At 35.9% G+C, this 16,036-nt stretch overlaps 4 protein-coding genes across 7 annotated transcripts in view; 2 read left to right on the forward strand and 2 right to left on the reverse strand.

The window, feature by feature from the left end:
* Nucleotides 1-69: 69 nt before the first annotated feature.
* On the reverse strand, nucleotides 70-2,586 carry LOC105454292 (THAP domain-containing protein 5-like). The gene is made up of 3 exons (XM_011696830.1): nucleotides 2,394-2,586; nucleotides 789-2,051; nucleotides 70-336 (listed from the first exon to the last, which is right to left on the reverse strand). Exons 1-2 carry the CDS (start codon nucleotides 2,456-2,458, stop codon nucleotides 803-805), a joined length of 1,314 nt encoding a protein of 437 aa, XP_011695132.1. The 5' UTR covers nucleotides 2,459-2,586; the 3' UTR covers nucleotides 70-336; nucleotides 789-802.
* A 441-nt stretch (nucleotides 2,587-3,027) lies between these two features.
* Nucleotides 3,028-9,236, reverse strand: LOC105454291 (bipolar kinesin KRP-130-like). The gene is made up of 10 exons (XM_011696829.1): nucleotides 9,016-9,236; nucleotides 6,594-7,812; nucleotides 5,829-6,100; nucleotides 5,299-5,438; nucleotides 5,093-5,211; nucleotides 4,432-4,785; nucleotides 4,068-4,295; nucleotides 3,769-3,948; nucleotides 3,461-3,683; nucleotides 3,028-3,193 (listed from the first exon to the last, which is right to left on the reverse strand). The coding sequence occupies exons 1-10, from the start codon at nucleotides 9,060-9,062 to the stop codon at nucleotides 3,126-3,128; spliced, it is 2,850 nt and encodes a 949-aa protein (XP_011695131.1). The 5' UTR covers nucleotides 9,063-9,236; the 3' UTR covers nucleotides 3,028-3,125.
* Nucleotides 9,237-10,590: 1,354 nt separating this feature from the next.
* Nucleotides 10,591-14,429, forward strand: LOC105454293 (abscission/NoCut checkpoint regulator). Of its 2 annotated transcripts, none has more exons than XM_011696831.1 (6): nucleotides 10,591-10,845; nucleotides 10,967-11,178; nucleotides 11,292-11,526; nucleotides 12,302-12,529; nucleotides 12,594-12,692; nucleotides 12,907-14,429. In XM_011696831.1, exons 1-6 carry the CDS (start codon nucleotides 10,798-10,800, stop codon nucleotides 13,180-13,182), a joined length of 1,098 nt encoding a protein of 365 aa, XP_011695133.1. In that variant the 5' UTR covers nucleotides 10,591-10,797; the 3' UTR covers nucleotides 13,183-14,429. The 2 variants fall into 2 exon arrangements, with proteins under 2 accessions (XP_011695133.1, XP_011695134.1); XM_011696832.1 differs by having other exon boundaries at nucleotides 10,593-10,845; nucleotides 11,040-11,178.
* A 378-nt stretch (nucleotides 14,430-14,807) lies between these two features.
* LOC105454295 (protein Mo25) overlaps nucleotides 14,808-16,036 on the forward strand; it is a 5,010-nt gene continuing 3,781 nt past the window's right edge. For 2 of the 3 annotated variants that reach the window (XM_011696836.1, XM_011696835.1), the window contains exon 1: nucleotides 14,808-15,605. The gene's annotated coding sequence lies outside the window, so the exon portion shown is untranslated. The remainder of the gene's footprint in view (nucleotides 15,606-16,036) is intronic. The other variant, XM_011696834.1, reaches the window with a different exon arrangement.

Here is a 16,036-nt window from a genome sequence, read left to right on the forward strand (position 1 = left end):
AAAGAGAATCTAAAGAAAAGCTTTTGGTATTTTAAAACCAATAAGATTTGAAAAGTTTTCGTTAAAATCTTCTGTTCCAAATAAAAAAATTATTTATTTCTATTTCCTTTCCTGTTTGATGTTTACATAATTAGATATATGTGTTTATCATCTGTTGTTTATGAGAATTAAATGCTTTCAAAGTATATCATCAACAAAATATCATCAAACCACAAAATTGCGAGATCGTTCAGCGAAAACTTCTTCAATTCTTTGAGAAAACAGCATGAAAACTGGGCGTCAATGGATAGCAATTATTTCTCCAGGGTCGATGATGAAAGCAATTTCAGCAACATCCTACAAATAAATAATTGTTTTTTTATTGTATAAATCTGTCAATCCTTTGCTTTATTAATAAGTATATAATTTCTCAATTTAGTAATATATATGCAACATTACATGCAACTATTTAAAGCATATTTAACTGTATATCAATTATTCTATTGAAATTATAGTAATTTTTTGCTGTTAAAAAAATGATGCCTAATGGAATGCACATATGTATATATATATATATATACAAATTGGTCACTAAATATATATATATATATATATTTAGTGACCAATTTGTAAGTTGAACAATTATTAAATATGCATTTTCATAACATTCTGTAATTTAGTTATCTTTTTTACAAAAGTTATTCTTAAAAATAATGTAAAATGTGAGAAAAAGATTTAAAAAATCATTATCGGTAAAATTGATAAGTTTTAAGGGAAATACAATACATTGACAAAACAAATGCTCTTACCTCCGTTTAACACTTTAATTTTTCTCAGCTTCTGTGTTTTTTGGTTGATCGTTTTTATCTTTAGTTTGTAATGCAAGGCGTCCAAGTTGCGTTTTTAATAAATGCAAACAACCACCTGAAATCAGTTTATCCTTTTGCAATCGATCAAACAATTCAATTATTAACATAACTTTCTCGTTAAGTCTTCTCAACTTCTGCTGGAATGTTTTATTTTTCACTTTCGCTTCCTTCAGAGATATCGATAACAGCTTTATCTTCTTTGTAGCGTCAATAGAATCCTCTTTCTTATTCTTCATTTTGTAATTAATGGAACTCTGTGAAACCTTTTGTGTGATATCTTTTAAATCAACATTGTTTGTCATGGTGCTGTTGTCCCTTGAATAGCTGTGATCCAATGCAGTACTTTTATCCAAGACACAAGCTTCTTTGGAGCTTACAGATTTACTACCGCTTGGAACACTGCAAATCGCTCTTGTATCAACTTGTATAATTTGGTCTTTTTTATTTAGGTGAGGAATCGCTTTTTGAACCAATTGATTTGAATCTGAACGAGTTAAGCTGGAGCTTACAGACTTACTACTGTTTGCGACATTGCAAATCTCTTTTGAATCAATTTGCGTAAGCTTGTCCTTTTTCTCTAGGTGAGGAATTGCTTTTCGAACCGATTGATTTGAATCCGCAATCTGGATATTAAAAGTATTTGGTCCAACATTTTTTATCATAATTTCAATATTATTATTCTTTGAAATCTTAAAATTGTTGTGATTCGATGCAGCACTTTTCTCCAAGACACGAGGAACTTCATTGGGGCCTACAGATTTGCTACTGCTTGCGACATTGTAAATCTCTCTTGAATCAGCTTGTATACTTTGTACAGTTGTCTTGTACAGTTTGTCTTGCTTATCTAGGTGAGGAGTTGCTTTCTGAACCGATTGAGTTGAATTTGAACAGACTTGACTGGAGCTTACAGATTTACTGCTGCTTGCAACATTGCAAACACTTGCATATTTATTAAAACTTGTAGCATTGCAGTTCTCCTTTGGCTTTGCATTATCAATCTGTTCTCTTTCTTTGATAAATGTAGGATAATCTTTCGGCACTGCGTCTTTATGTATATAGGAACGCCGATATCCCATTCCCTGTATAAGGTCCTTGTCATAGAAATGCCAATCGCAAATTCTGCTTGCTCTCGACGGTTTCCAATTTGGTTTTCCAACAGCAGCAATCCATTTGTCCAGACGGTCTTTAGCGTGCAGAGGAAACCTGTAACATTTATATAGAATAACACTATCCTTCAAATTTCAAAGAGATTTTTTTAAATATTGAATTAAATTAATACAGTACGTGTTTATAAAGTGTTTGTAGTTGAGGTTATAAATAAAACAAGAGCAATGGCAAAATCTACCTTCCTACATGAATAACCAGTAATAAGCCTTTTTTTTAAATTTTATTCTTCTGAGCCAATAATCTTTGTTCAATTTTTAAGATTTTAGATATATTAAGTTCAATATATTGTACATATGCAATATAAAATAATAGAATATCATCTCTTAACTTAATCTAACCTATCGTCACAACACAAATATATACATATACATTACTTACCGGAAAGTATGTACCTTACTTCCTGGTTTGCGATAGCTTTGACATTTTTTTACACAGCAAGGCATTGTTTTATATTATAATTTTTGATAGTTTAACAGATAAGGAAAATCACTACGACGCGATATCTTTCTTTCTTTTATGCGAGTATAACAATTTATGATATTGAGCCATTAAGGATCAGTTTGTCAGTTGTTTTGCTAGATGGCACTGAAATCATTCAATGTTTACTCTTGGAGAGGAGCGCAAAAGCAGAAAACAGTCGGCGGATTCAGAGGTTACATATTTATTCAAATTCATTTGTATTTCTAAGGTATTTATTAAGTTAGATAAAATAATTTACAAAATTTACATGCTTCATATTATGCGGTAACATTAAGAATATAAATAATTATGTGTAAATCTAAATTATATACAATTTTCTAAAATGCAAAATTTATAACGCAGTTACAATTTCTAAAATTTTAACAAGTTAAATACAAGATATTTCAAAATTATAAATTATAAGTAGATATAATTGAAAGTGACAACATAAAAAAATAGTAATGTATAATAATAAATTATTATTATACTTATAATAATTTATTATTATAATGTATAATAATAAATTATTATTATTATACATGTTACTATTTTTTATGTCACTTTTAATTATATCTACTTATATATAATTATAATTATAATAATAGTCTTAGTAAACAGATCCGCAATTTAGGTTTTCTTGTGATATTTGATTCATTCAGGAGGCGACATTTTTGCAAACTCATGAGGATATGAGAATATCTTTCTCTCTGGTGTTGTGCCTGTTTATTATATATTAAAAAGCGAAAATGACTTATTAGATAATAACTAAATAAACGTTTCACTGTTTTCTTTAAATATATTTTAAAACAGCTTCAAGTCTTGAGCGTCAAATATTAAGAATATAATGTGCTTTTATATTATTTATGTGTTCGCTATTTAATTAAACAAATTATAAATAATGAGATATTTCCTTAATTTATTACGATTCTAATCTATCCATTCACTTTATCAAAATAAAATAATAAATAAATAAAGTAAACCTGTACCTGTACAAATATCGCGACAATAATCTTCAGTCAAGAATTTGTCGATTTGCTTTTGTGACGCGCGCAATTTTTCGATTATGTTATTATTACAGTTACTTAATTCCGTGCGTTTATTCGTGAAAATGTCGTTCATCATCCTGGAACCATCTGTAATCTTATTTTGCTGTTCTTGCATAAATCTAATATGATTCAGACCCATGTTTTCAATCATTGTAAAGGTGTCCTGTAAAACAAAAATATAAATAAATTATTAAATTCGTTACAATAAGTAAATCAAATTAGTGTTGGGGAATCCTTTATGTACGTACAGCACTTGAACTAAGTATTTTATCTGTATCTTTGGCCATCTTCTCTTGCAATTGCTTTCCACCAAATGTTATATTATTGTTGTATCTCTTTAATGTGTCACACTCTGTACTTAAGCGTTCTTGTAAATTGGTGACCAAGGCATTTCCCTTTTCAGTGACAGTTTTATTTGCTGTTTCTACCTATTAACAAAAAACGCGATAAATTAATTTATGAGAATGACTTTACGTAATATTAGTTACGATTCTAATATCATTTCAACCCTATTTCGGAAATATTATGGACAATAACGATGAGTTACCTGATTAATGACACCGTCAATATCATTTTTAATGAGAGATGCAGTACAGTGTAGAAAATCCTTTAAATCGTTTTGTTTTACTACTTCTGCATTATAACCGTGTACATGTTGATCATATACATTATTGCAAACCTCATCAATTTGATGAGACGTTTTAGCAATTTCGGAATATCTAATTGTATCACAATTATCTAAGATATTAAGATTGTCCGATACAGTCTTCATTTCCTATAAACAAATATATATATATTATATATATATGTATGTATATATATATATATATTATAATAATATTGTCATGTTAATTATGTAGTGTTAATATGAGATATTTAAATATATATAATATATGATCTCAACTATATACCTTTCTGAATTTTTTGTAATCTTCTGTTATTTGTTTTTTATTTTGTAATATTTTGTAAATATGCTCGCCAATCTCGTTTAAATCCTTACGCATGCAATGATATTCCTTAAGACGACGGCTACAGATAGTCTCTACGGCAGATTTCGTGTACGCTGACATACTCTCCAATTTCTCAGTAATGTTTCTGCCTAACAGTTGTAAATCCTGCTTAAAACTGTCGTAATTCGGTCCGAATAGATTGAGTATATCTGGTGCCAGTTTCGAGTTAATATCAGCTAACTCCCTATTCTCGTTCTCCATTACAACTGACGTATCTTGCATGCGTGTACTTAACACTTTTTGACAGTTTGTATACTGAAAACGTACGAACGTTGAAACATTTTTTAACATAATTTGTATTACATTGTTCAACAAAAAAAAAATGCACAGTTATATCCCCCAATATACTAAAATAGCCCTTCTTTACAACTTTAAAACAACGCAAATTACTTCAAATTACGACACGATAGAGCAATTAAATAAATAAACGGGATTGTATTTTACATCAAAAGAAAAAAAAATTACTGGAAAACAACTGTTCTCGTTCTTGTGTTAAAAAAAAGTCACTTTTTTGTTGGACATTATTATTAGTGTGCAATGACTTATGTCGCTAAAAACTTACTAAGGTATTTACGTTCCTCTTTGCTTTTTTACTTTCGATAAAATGCTGATGTACTACATGATCCATCGTCGAGCGAATCGATTCCTCTATATTTGCAGCTTGTGCAGCTATATGTGTTTCTACGAAAGGTTCATTCATTAAAAAAAAACATTTTCTTTTACGATGCCAAAATTGCGAGATTACTTGCGAAAAGTTCTTAGACTTACCAATTTTGTCTTTTGTAGATTGAAGAAGCGTGTGAATTTCTTTCTGATAAGCCGAAAATACATCTTCGATGTTCTCGCAACGTTTTGTAAACCCACTCCACATTTGCAATGCGAGTTTTTTGTTTTTCTCCTGCACCTCTCTATATTGCCATTAATCTCATTAATAAATAAATTCAATGAATAATCTTAAGTAAAAAGTTCAATTTCAACTAGTTGAAGGCAAGAGCAAATGCATAAATGCATTTGTGCACGGAAAGAATGATATTGCTTATCTAAAAATTTAGTTATAAATTTAGTTATAAATACAGATCTGAAAATAATTTTTTGAGGACCGAAATAATTATATTGAACTCGTCAAGCTGGTTATACTAGAATATTTTAATAGTCCTTTATAATTATTTTCAGATCTATATCTAGCTAAATTTTCACTTCAGCAAAACTTCTTTCCGTGCGGTGTAATACAGAAATATATTTCAATATATCAATTAAAATGAAATACCCCGTAAAGATTTATGTTTTTAAAGACCTACGTTTTATAATCAATTTTGTCATGTAATTTTTGCACATCTCTGGTTACTTCATCTATTACATTTGTAATGGTTTCTATTTGACCTCGCAAAAGCTTTTCAGTTTCGACATGCTTCTCCACAAGTCGTTTTTGCTTGTTCTTGTCGCATTCGATTTTGGTCAAAGACTCTTTCGTTGATAGTAGGAACTCCTTCGTATCATTTAATTGATCCATACTTTTTGCCAGCTCATTCACTCGAGCATCGTATTGCGATTGTAAATCGTCAAATATTTTCTGCACTCGAATAAAATATAATATATGCGACAATAATCGAGATTGACGATGAAAGTTTAATCACAAAATATATTTTATTTTCAAATTTTAAACTCCAAAATTTAAAATAAAAATACCTCATTCAGAGAAAAACAGTAAAAATTTATATGAGAAAAATAGTGTTTGAAATCAATTCGGTTGATTTTAATTTCGATTAAAAGATTATTCGATCAAATTAGCGGTTTTTAAACAAATACAAAAGGTAAAAAGAAAATAATGATACGTGATAATGAAATGTGATAATGAAAACTTAATTTTTAATAATTTTTTCACCAGAGAACTGTTAAAAATAATTTACAAATAAAAGTTATTAAAAATCGGAAGTATACACGATCGCATTTCGTTACCCTCTGTATCTTTTTTTTTTTCAAGCCTTTTCGTTCCTTTTCAAAACATTTAATGTGCGGCTGCGAGACCTCTGTCGAGGTCGAAATAATCTCTGGCGTAAACATACCTTTTTGTCTTCCACAACGTTTTCTAGTACTTTACAATAGCTCGTCTTTTCCTTTATCTCGCTCCTCTGGCTGTCGATCAACATTTGCATAGCGTCGTAATCGTTAAACGATACGTACATGCCGTTCCTCTCGCGCGTTGCCACGAGATCCTTCCTGAGCCTCTCGATCTCGTTGGTGTACTCCTTCAGCATCGCTCGCTTGCATACCCTCTGATTGAGCTCGGGACAATTGGTGATGTTTTTCGCCCGATGGGCGTAATCCAACGTCGACAACGTCTCCTCGAGATTACTGCTGACGGACGAGACGGTCGCGATTATCGACGTCTTCGTTCGCCCACCCAGCGACTCCTGCAGCAGCCGGGTGAGCTTCGACTCGCGGTACGGTATGTGAGGCGCCTTCTCCACGAGGGCGGTTATCACCCTGCCGAGGGTCAGCAGGGACTGATTGATACTCCTGGACTCTCGCGCCCTCTTGTCGACCGCCCCGGACCGGCCGACGTGCTCGCTACCGGCTAGGTCCACCAGGTTCAACCTCGCCGTCTTCATCAGCTCCTCGCCGCCGCCGGTGCTCTCCTTCGTGTATACCGTTATGGAGAACACCGTGTGCGAGCGGCTCGAGTTCGCGTTCAGCATCGTCACCGCGGTCTGCCGTCTCTGCGAGCCCTTCTCAAGGATCCTGTAGATCTCGGCCTTGCTGTAAACGGTCACCGTCTCCAGGCCGTGAACAATAACCGAGCCCTTCTTCGTCACGTCGTCGTACAGCTTGATCGTCCTCGACGGCGGGACGTCGTCCGCCAGCAGATCGAGCAGCTCCTCGTTGTACAATTCTAGGAAGGTCACGTGAACGACGTACTGCCGATTCTCCAGCAGCTGCAGCTCGTCGAAGAGGTGGCTCAGGCAACGGGGTATCACGCCGGCGGACGTGTCGCTCTGCCAGTTCGAATTGTCCACGCGATCGCCCTCCATCGTGTACGTTTTCCCCGTGCCGGTCTGGCCGTAGGCGAACACGGTGCAACTGTATCCGGCGATGACTTCCTTCAGCAGCGGGCTGACCACCGTGTTGTACACGTCCACCTGAGTCGACGTGGGACCAAAGACACCGTCGAATGTGAACATTCTCGACGATTTGTTCTCCTGCGATCGCTCGTAGACCATTATCTCCTTGTCGGATATCATCTCCACCACGCATTTCTCCTGCACGCCCGTCGTGCTTACGGGCCTATTATACATTGGAAAATAAAATTATAATATTTGTGATGGACAAGGCCGAAGATGGCCAACTGAATTATTTATTATTATTAAACGATAATTAACTTTGCTTAATTTAATATATACGAATACCTAACGTAATCTGTTTGCTTATCAAAATAGATCTGTCATAGTTTGCGATAAAATTTCAAAGACTTTCTTTAATCTACTATAAAAATTTGCAGAACATAAAGTAACATGTTTGTACATTTATTTTTTTAGAATTTACTGAATTAAGAAATATTACAGTATATATATTAGATGTTAATTTAATCTGTATCTCTTACAATTAATACACTATTATATGAATAAAAAAAATAATAAAAATGTTGGGATGTGCGAGCATCGCAGTAAGATTTGTAAAGTACGAATTAAGTAATACAAACACATGCGATTTATATTTTATTTTTCAAATGGAAAATAATCTCCAATAATAATGTTAATTGTTTTAAACAAGCTCTATGGTTTTAAACCAAAATTTTAATTTTCTATGTCACGGACGAAGCGATTAAACAGCCGTTGTTTACATCGGTTCGTCACGCGAGTTCACGCGATCACAATTGAAATAACAACTTGTGGAAAAACAAACTGTGTACTAATCGATAACATCGAGCATTTGTACTATATTTACATTTTTTGTATTTTGCCTCCGTTGATTTCAGTTCGAAATTGTTACTTTTGAAAATCAGTGCTTAATTAAATCTCATACTTGATCTTCGTTAAAAAAAGGTGTTTGTTAGTGTTAATTAAAAACGAAAAATAATTTCTTTTTTTTATATAGAATAATTAATTCTAGAATATAATATATATTTTTATGACATAAAGAATCAAAATTGTTTGAAATATTAAATTAACATTTCCCCTGTGTCGAGATAATTAGAATATCTTTACAGTAAATAGAATAGCAATAATAATGACAATAGCAGCAAATATATAGTATATGCATTACGTGAACAGAAAGTGATAATTAAATAATATCTATGAAATTCTTATCGTTCTTCGATGATGGAATTATTAACTCAAACAAATATTATAGATAAAATCCTCACTTTTTATTAAAAGAGTATGAGATAATCATTTACTTAACAAACGGAAAGTTCTATGTACTTCCTTCAATTATATATTTATTTATAACGAGCAAGTGACCGATAATTAATTGTCACCTCCAACTTACTTGATGCGCACGAACACGTTGATGCGCTGATCTTTCTCCTTCGACATCCTCGCGAACGGAGATATATTATATAGCTTATAATCTGTATCAGATAATTCTCTGACGGTCGTGATATGCGCGACGATCCTCCGACAAAGTCAAAGCTTTGTATATGTACTATTGAAAGACTGAACTGGCATCGCGGCGAGCAGCGGCGAGCGGTATTTAAATGCCGGCTTGGACACTGGACAGCTGGCTGCGTTTCTTCACTCATGCGCGACACCGCGGCAACTGATACAACCAGAGAGAAACCTGAGCCTTCTCTCTGTACCCGAGAGATAACGTGACGGCCTTTTTCCTGTTTTACCGCAAACCTCGCGTACTAACGCCCTCTTGAAGAAGTGGATGTAAACTACTGGTAGCAAAATCCACTTTTCTGCACCGCGGGTATACAATTTTGTGGTGCGTGTCCGTGCTACCACCTGTCGAGACTCCTGGGACTTTATTCTTGAAAAGTTGCGCATTCGAAAACACATCTGCATGTGTTATTAAAAAGTGTTATAAAATGCCATCGTTGTGTGAACTCTGATTTGTCTGCCGCGTTTACTCTTTCATTGTATAAAAAGTCTAAATACAATCTATATAAGTTGAAATAGATTAATAAGTTTTCAAAATGTCACCCTCGGGATAATGTGTAGCTCCGTGTGGGAGCGATTGACTATGAACCGGCAGGTTCCGGGTTTCGATCCCGACTATCCCACATATGTATATCTTCGATTTAATCGAAGAGATTTGAAGATAATTAAGGTTTCCGTCGTATTGTTGGAATACGTGTGACGATATGCTATGAATGAGTAAACTGATCCGTGATGCAACTGCAATAATGAGCAGCAAATGGCAACGAGGGTATATATATGTTCTTCTAATAAATTATTATAAAGCAATTTATAGACATTATCCTGATCGAGGAATTACAGACGAGAAGATATCACATATGCAATGCATATAATATACATATATCTGCAATTATAATATAATATACATTATATGTGTTAACATATATAATGTACTTCTCACGCTTGTACATACTCGATCAGGATAACGTTGCAACAAATTGCATTATAATTTTTTTGATCGGTATTGAAATGCATTATCCTATTTCCCCAAATATTGAATGTTCATTTTTATTTACTGCAGTAGATTATATGTAGACTGTTAGTCCATTTGACGCAACAAAATGCTTCGAAGCGTTTTTTGATCAGTCAGTTTATAAAATTCTTTATGCCGATTGATCAAACGCTTCGAAGCATTTGTAGTATCATGTGGATCGCATTTTTTATAGTCAGTCTTCGCTTATACTACTAAATATATATATATACTTTTTCTCAAATATATATACATATACAAATATATATTCATCTCGTTTTAAGTGTAAAAATTTTTATTAAGGAATTTCAAGCAACGCGAACAAGATCAGTCCGATATATGTGCTGCCAGTACTGAAAATCTATAGTATACGTTACGCGAATTATAGATTAGTACTGGCATGACTGGCAGTGCCTCTTTATATATATATGTATACGAGATACAGTGATTTTTGACATCTACAGCAGTGCTATTGGACAACTTGTATAGTTGACTCATCATTTGTTACATATACATTCACAGAAGCGTAAATCAAGCGTAATTCTTCGCTACGAATAAAAGTAATGCGAAGAACTGTATCAAAATCTTTTGGTGCCTGCCTTTAAAACATTTTAATGAATATGTTTCGTCTTGTCGTGACAAGGGCGAATTGAAGGAATGTCCTGCAACACGTGCCAAGTGAAATTTTCGTTCTTCACGAGAGACGTGAGTACAATGTAGCAATGCTTCGTTCGGCTCGAATATAGGTTAATCTAACGAAGTGACACACGTCGTCGTTAGAAGGAATCTGCTTGTTTATTTATTTTAATTATGCTATGTCGCTCAGATCGGTTGCCCGGGCTGCGGCTTCTCTTGCTGCAGCAAATGTCTCAAGTACAAATGCGATATTCCTGATGTAGGGAGAAGGAAGGTCTGTGGACGTTGTCATAACAAGTTGAGCAATATGAGGAAGTCGAGCGCCGATGATGCCACCGCGGACGATCCTCGTACGCCTGGCGTGAACGAAGAGCCGCTCGCGCCAATTGACATCACTATGAAGTAAGAGAAAATTAATCCTCTGCTGGGCATCTGAGAACGGAGCTTGATTGTCACGCGTAAAATATATTTAAGGAATATGATGTTTTGCCTAATGTTGAATGTGCCTTTAACAGGCTGGATTCATTGGAGAATCCAGTGAAGCCTCCAATAGTGATATATAAACATACGAATCATTGGGACAAACTCAAGATGGGATTGGAGCCGGCCGATCAACAAATTGTGGACAGATTGCGAAAGCTAAAGGATGAGGAACGAAATGTTTCGTTGCCAACCGTCGGGCAGATACAACAGAGATTGGCATTGTTGAAAGATCAAAATCCAGAGGCTGGTGGAAGTAACGTCATAAATGTACGTGACATTGTGTAAATATAAATAAGAAAGGAATCTTTATTCAGTTGAAGCAAAGAATCTTGGTGCTTAATAATATATATTTCTCTGTTAATTTCAATGAATATATTTCTTGATTCTGTAAATCGCGCGCCAATTTGATTGTCAATCTTAAGGATAAATTCCTACTGAGCATGTCATGCGTGTCATATGTCACGCCGTCAATCAAAACAACATTTTCTTTGCCTTATTTGCCATGTGACTCCTTAGTTTTTGCATGACATATCGGTTAGGTCACTTGACATTGTAGAAATAAAAAAATTTTTCCTTTGCATGAGATGCTTGGATTGTGTGTATTCGTTATGTCACGAGTCATAGAAGGTATTCGAGCATTATTCGTAAGTTCCAATTTATTATTTTAACTAGATGATATTCCTAAGTTTCAGAAACAATTGATGGTACATTTTATTTTAACTTAATTCAAATTTTGTGCTAGTTTGTTAGTTATGTCATACCCTGCTTAACATAGAAAATCATTAATTTTCGTATATATATGTACAAAAACAGAGAAGTTACGCTTATGTTGTTATGTTATGCTATCCGATTTTACCTCCCTACTTTCCAAACCAAGCATCTTAAATTTACAAAGAATACTATTACATAGAAATATTATTAAGCACCCAAAATTCTGCTCTGATCAAATAAAGGCTTTTTTCTTATTTGTATCACTTATCTAATTTTCATTATTATCGTGCATAATTGCTTTACGTGGACTTTTATGGATTGATTATTACAGATTCATCAAGTAGATACTAGAACGGATCAAGAAAAAGTGGACGATTTGATTCGGCAGTACGCTGCGGAAGCGCAAATGGAAGCAGATGATTTGAGTGAGAATGAGTCTTTAGAAGCGGAAATGGACGGAGAGGATTACCTTTCAGGAGCGCGGGGACCTTCAACTAGCGATGTTTGTAAAGATATTGAGAAGAGGCTCAGCTCGTTACAAGAGAATGGCAGTAAAACTGTGAGTGGATGAAATGGTGACTCTTGAAATGTAAAATTACAACCGTCAATCTTATCCCTTCCAGCGTTTTGATCGAGGCATGAATGTCGACAAGGAGAAATGTGATACGACAAGCAGTGACAATATGGATTTGATTAACAAGATTTCGGCGATGGAAATAGAAGTATGTATTAGTTATTTGTGAATAATTAATTAAGCGTGTACCTTTAGCTCTTTTCGTTTCTAATTCACTCCACAGTAATTCAATATGAATTAATTTTCCATGAGAATAGATACATTTATGCTCCAATAAATTACAATAATAAATTATATATTCATTCTAATTATATATTTGAATTTAGTAAATAATTATTATGTTTCTGTTTAAAAAAATCCAGACCCCTCCGACCATAGAAGACGAGGATGAGGACGAGGATGAAAATGAATGCGTCCTGTGCTCGCGAACTGCGAACGAATCTGACCTGTATAGATGCACAGGTTGCACTAGTGACCTGTACTGTCCCTCCTGCTTCGAGAGTTCTCACGAGGAAAGTGAAATGATGGACCAGCACAAGGCAGTTCGGTTTATCAAGGAAGATAAAGATAATTTGTCCTCTGCAAAGATGAGCCTTATACGAAAATTATTAACGTCAGATAAGAAGAGCAGTCACTGATAATTCCATTACTGCATTATGCAAAAGTCTTTTTAGAAACGATTTTACGCTGCTTTATATCGTTGATGGCAGCTGCAATTGGAGACTACGCACGGGACTGTAATTGAAAACATTCGCTTCTAACAAACGTACAAAAATAATTGATTCAAAAAATTTTTCCCCCGATTGCTTAACGTAGATTCTTTCGGTCTCTGAAAATTGAAAGTATGCTTTAACACTCGCTTTTGGCAATGTCGTCCTGTAATTGTGATAATTCTTATTCATTTGTTAGTTTTACTAATATTATACGAGAGAGAGATATAGTAATGCACACTCATGTACAAGGCAGTGTAGTCAGGCATAGGTGATATCGCGTTAACAATTATAGGAGCGCCGTTCTTTATAATTCTTCAGAATAAAGTTATTTTGGCTAGTTACTTCGTAAACTTTGACACTCTCCTAATTTCTTCGAGTTTCAAGCTCTATGTTTTTAAATTCGTAGTTCTAATCATTTTGCATCGAACTCATATCTGGTACGAGATATATATATATAAAAGATAAACGTCCGAATAACTGGACATGTACCTATGTCCGAATATTTACACAAAACTTTTTAGTCTCAAATCCTTTTTTTAATTATAAGTTTTGTGTCTGGACTTAGGTACATGTACGATTATTGGAACGTTTTTATCTTATTTATATTATGTAACATTCTTGTGAGCAATTCTTCATCAATAGCCAACTAGAGATTTATCTCTGATACAAATAACTATCAGCAATAATTTCAATCAGGCCTTTAAGTATATATAACATACAAACAGAAAGTAGAAGAAAGCACAATCAGTACGGCCTTTATGGCAGTTTATTTTAGCTGAAATTTTAAAATAAAAATTAATACTACTATTGAGCACCAACATCTAGCCTCGGCCGTATGTTGCGCTTTCTTCTACAAATAGTGTCATACGTGGTTTTTGTTAATATTTCTAGAAGAAATTTTATTATTATTTGGTACATTTTTCTAATAATATAAATTTTATTGATGTTATCATAGAAAATTAATTCTTGGTTTAAAATTCAGCTTTTGGGAATAAATTTTTCATTAGTATGCTATTGTTGTAATGCGGAATGTTACGTTTTATCCAGTTACATCATGATCTCCATAAATATTACGGTAAATTCTAATGCATATATCAATCAATTATAAAGTACTGTTATAAGGACAATTGATCTTTAATAGTAGTTGCAAGTAAAAACTGATAAAATTGGAATAGAATTAATTTAATATATAATATTAATTTTATATTTTATTGTTATGTTAATATTTAAATGTATATATAGGATGTATATACAGTCACCAATAAAGATAGAGTCCCACAAGCAATAGATAGAAAAAGAGAGAGAGAAATAGTTTGCTTTCTCACAATCTCTTCTGTTTCTATTCTATTCTTGTTAAGGATGGCCCCGGTGTCGCTCTAAGAATAAAGCAATTACACAAAATCGCGAAAAAATTTTAATTTTTTGCATTTTTCAATTGTATTTCTAATATTTAATGGAATTTAATTCCTTGGAATGATTAGTTTGCACTCCTCCAGAGGACGGCACTTCGAGTCGCGCACTGGCGAATAGGCGACGGAGCTCAGGCACTGTCGGTACATACGTATGTACACATTGCGCCGTGAAACACGTATGCAGAGCGCGCTACACTACAGGGTGAGCCATAAGTCGGGCACCGGATCCGTCCGTGGCTACGTCGACCTCCGACGCTCTCGTCTCGCCTCGATTCCGTGCGCGATCCAGAGGCTGTTGTGAGACGTAACGGCCAGCCGGCGTTCTCGGAAGCCCCGAAGCTCAGACTCCCAGGACGCGCGCTCGCGCCGCCCCAGGTGATCCGCCGGAGCGCTCCTCTCGGCGGCGGTCGGTCGCCCGTGTGTGTGTGTGTGTGTGCGTGGTCTCGTGACTCACCCCGTACATATATATACATACATACATGCGTATATACGCGTGATACGTCGCGCGACTGCCTGCCACCGAGGAGCAGCAGCGGAGAGTGTCGCGCGTTTTTACCGAGGGCCGAGGGGTATAAGAAGCCGCGAGGTAAAAAAGTTCGTCGTCGCGCGCCACGACGAGCCACGCACGGGCCGCCAGGGAGAGACGTGTGTTTGTGTGGTGTGGTGTGTGTGTGTGTGTGTGTACACCCGTGTATCACCGTATACGCCGCGCGCACGTAGAGCATCATCTGATGTGACACGCACATACCAGCGAGCGTACATACACCAACCCGCAGCCGTCTCGCTCGCTCTCTCTCTCTCTCTCGCCACTGCTCGCCCACCTCGTCTTGCTGTCCAGGAGCGATCAGCCGAGCATCCCAACGGCACGTTTGTATGCGCACGTTCGAGCCGCGTGCGAGACTCTTCAGACACTCCGCTCGGACCCCTCTTTGCATGGTAAGCGGTCGGATTTTAGGTTAGAATCTCCGCGCGATCTTTCCCCCCTCCCCCTCTCCCCGTTAACCTCCCGTCAACCTCCGCACGCGACGCACGAGGACGACGACGACGACGACGACGAGGAGGGCACGATGTCGACGTGTCGACGCCGGGGCTCCCCGTCCGCCGTTTGTTTATCGATCGCCGCGGTTGTCAACCGCGATCTTCTTCCCGCCGCTCTCGCGAGAGCGGAGAGGGACGCGGCCTTCCTCACGGAAGGAATCCCCGAGGCCGCGAAGCGCGACCTCGTTTCTCGCCTCTCTCTCGGTCTTTTCGCCCGGTCATTCCGATCGGACGGACTCGGTCGAGGGGGGTTACCGTCCTTTGAGGTTAGATCGCCCACGGCGCGAACGACCTTTCTCTCTCCTTCGCGGCTTCTCTTTCTCGCCCTC

This window comes from Wasmannia auropunctata, unplaced genomic scaffold (assembly GCF_000956235.1).
Source record: "Wasmannia auropunctata unplaced genomic scaffold, wasmannia.A_1.0 LD335987.1, whole genome shotgun sequence".
Classification (NCBI taxonomy): Eukaryota; Metazoa; Arthropoda; class Insecta; order Hymenoptera; family Formicidae; genus Wasmannia; species Wasmannia auropunctata.

What these genes read in the sequence shown, in the direction of transcription:
- LOC105454292 (XM_011696830.1), bottom strand. Translation starts at nt 2,458, where the DNA reads ATGCCTTGCTGTGTAAAAAAATGTCAAAGCTATCGCAAACCAGGAAGT. An exon ending in AGTAAGGTACATACTTTCCG is followed by an intron (nt 2,052 to 2,393) that starts GTAAGTAATGTA and finishes TAAATGTTACAG; the next exon opens with GTTTCCTCTGCACGCTAAAG.
- LOC105454291 (XM_011696829.1), bottom strand. Translation starts at nt 9,062, where the DNA reads ATGTCGAAGGAGAAAGATCAGCGCATCAACGTGTTCGTGCGCATCAA. An exon ending in GACAAAATTGATTATAAAAC is followed by an intron (nt 5,439 to 5,828) that starts GTAGGTCTTTAA and finishes ATGGCAATATAG; the next exon opens with AGAGGTGCAGGAGAAAAACA. An exon ending in ATTACAAAAAATTCAGAAAG is followed by an intron (nt 4,296 to 4,431) that starts GTATATAGTTGA and finishes ATTTGTTTATAG; the next exon opens with GAAATGAAGACTGTATCGGA.
- LOC105454293 (XM_011696831.1), top strand. Translation starts at nt 10,798, where the DNA reads ATGTCCTGCAACACGTGCCAAGTGAAATTTTCGTTCTTCACGAGAGAC. An exon ending in AAGAGAATGGCAGTAAAACT is followed by an intron (nt 12,530 to 12,593) that starts GTGAGTGGATGA and finishes TATCCCTTCCAG; the next exon opens with CGTTTTGATCGAGGCATGAA. An exon ending in TTTCGGCGATGGAAATAGAA is followed by an intron (nt 12,693 to 12,906) that starts GTATGTATTAGT and finishes AAAAAAATCCAG; the next exon opens with ACCCCTCCGACCATAGAAGA.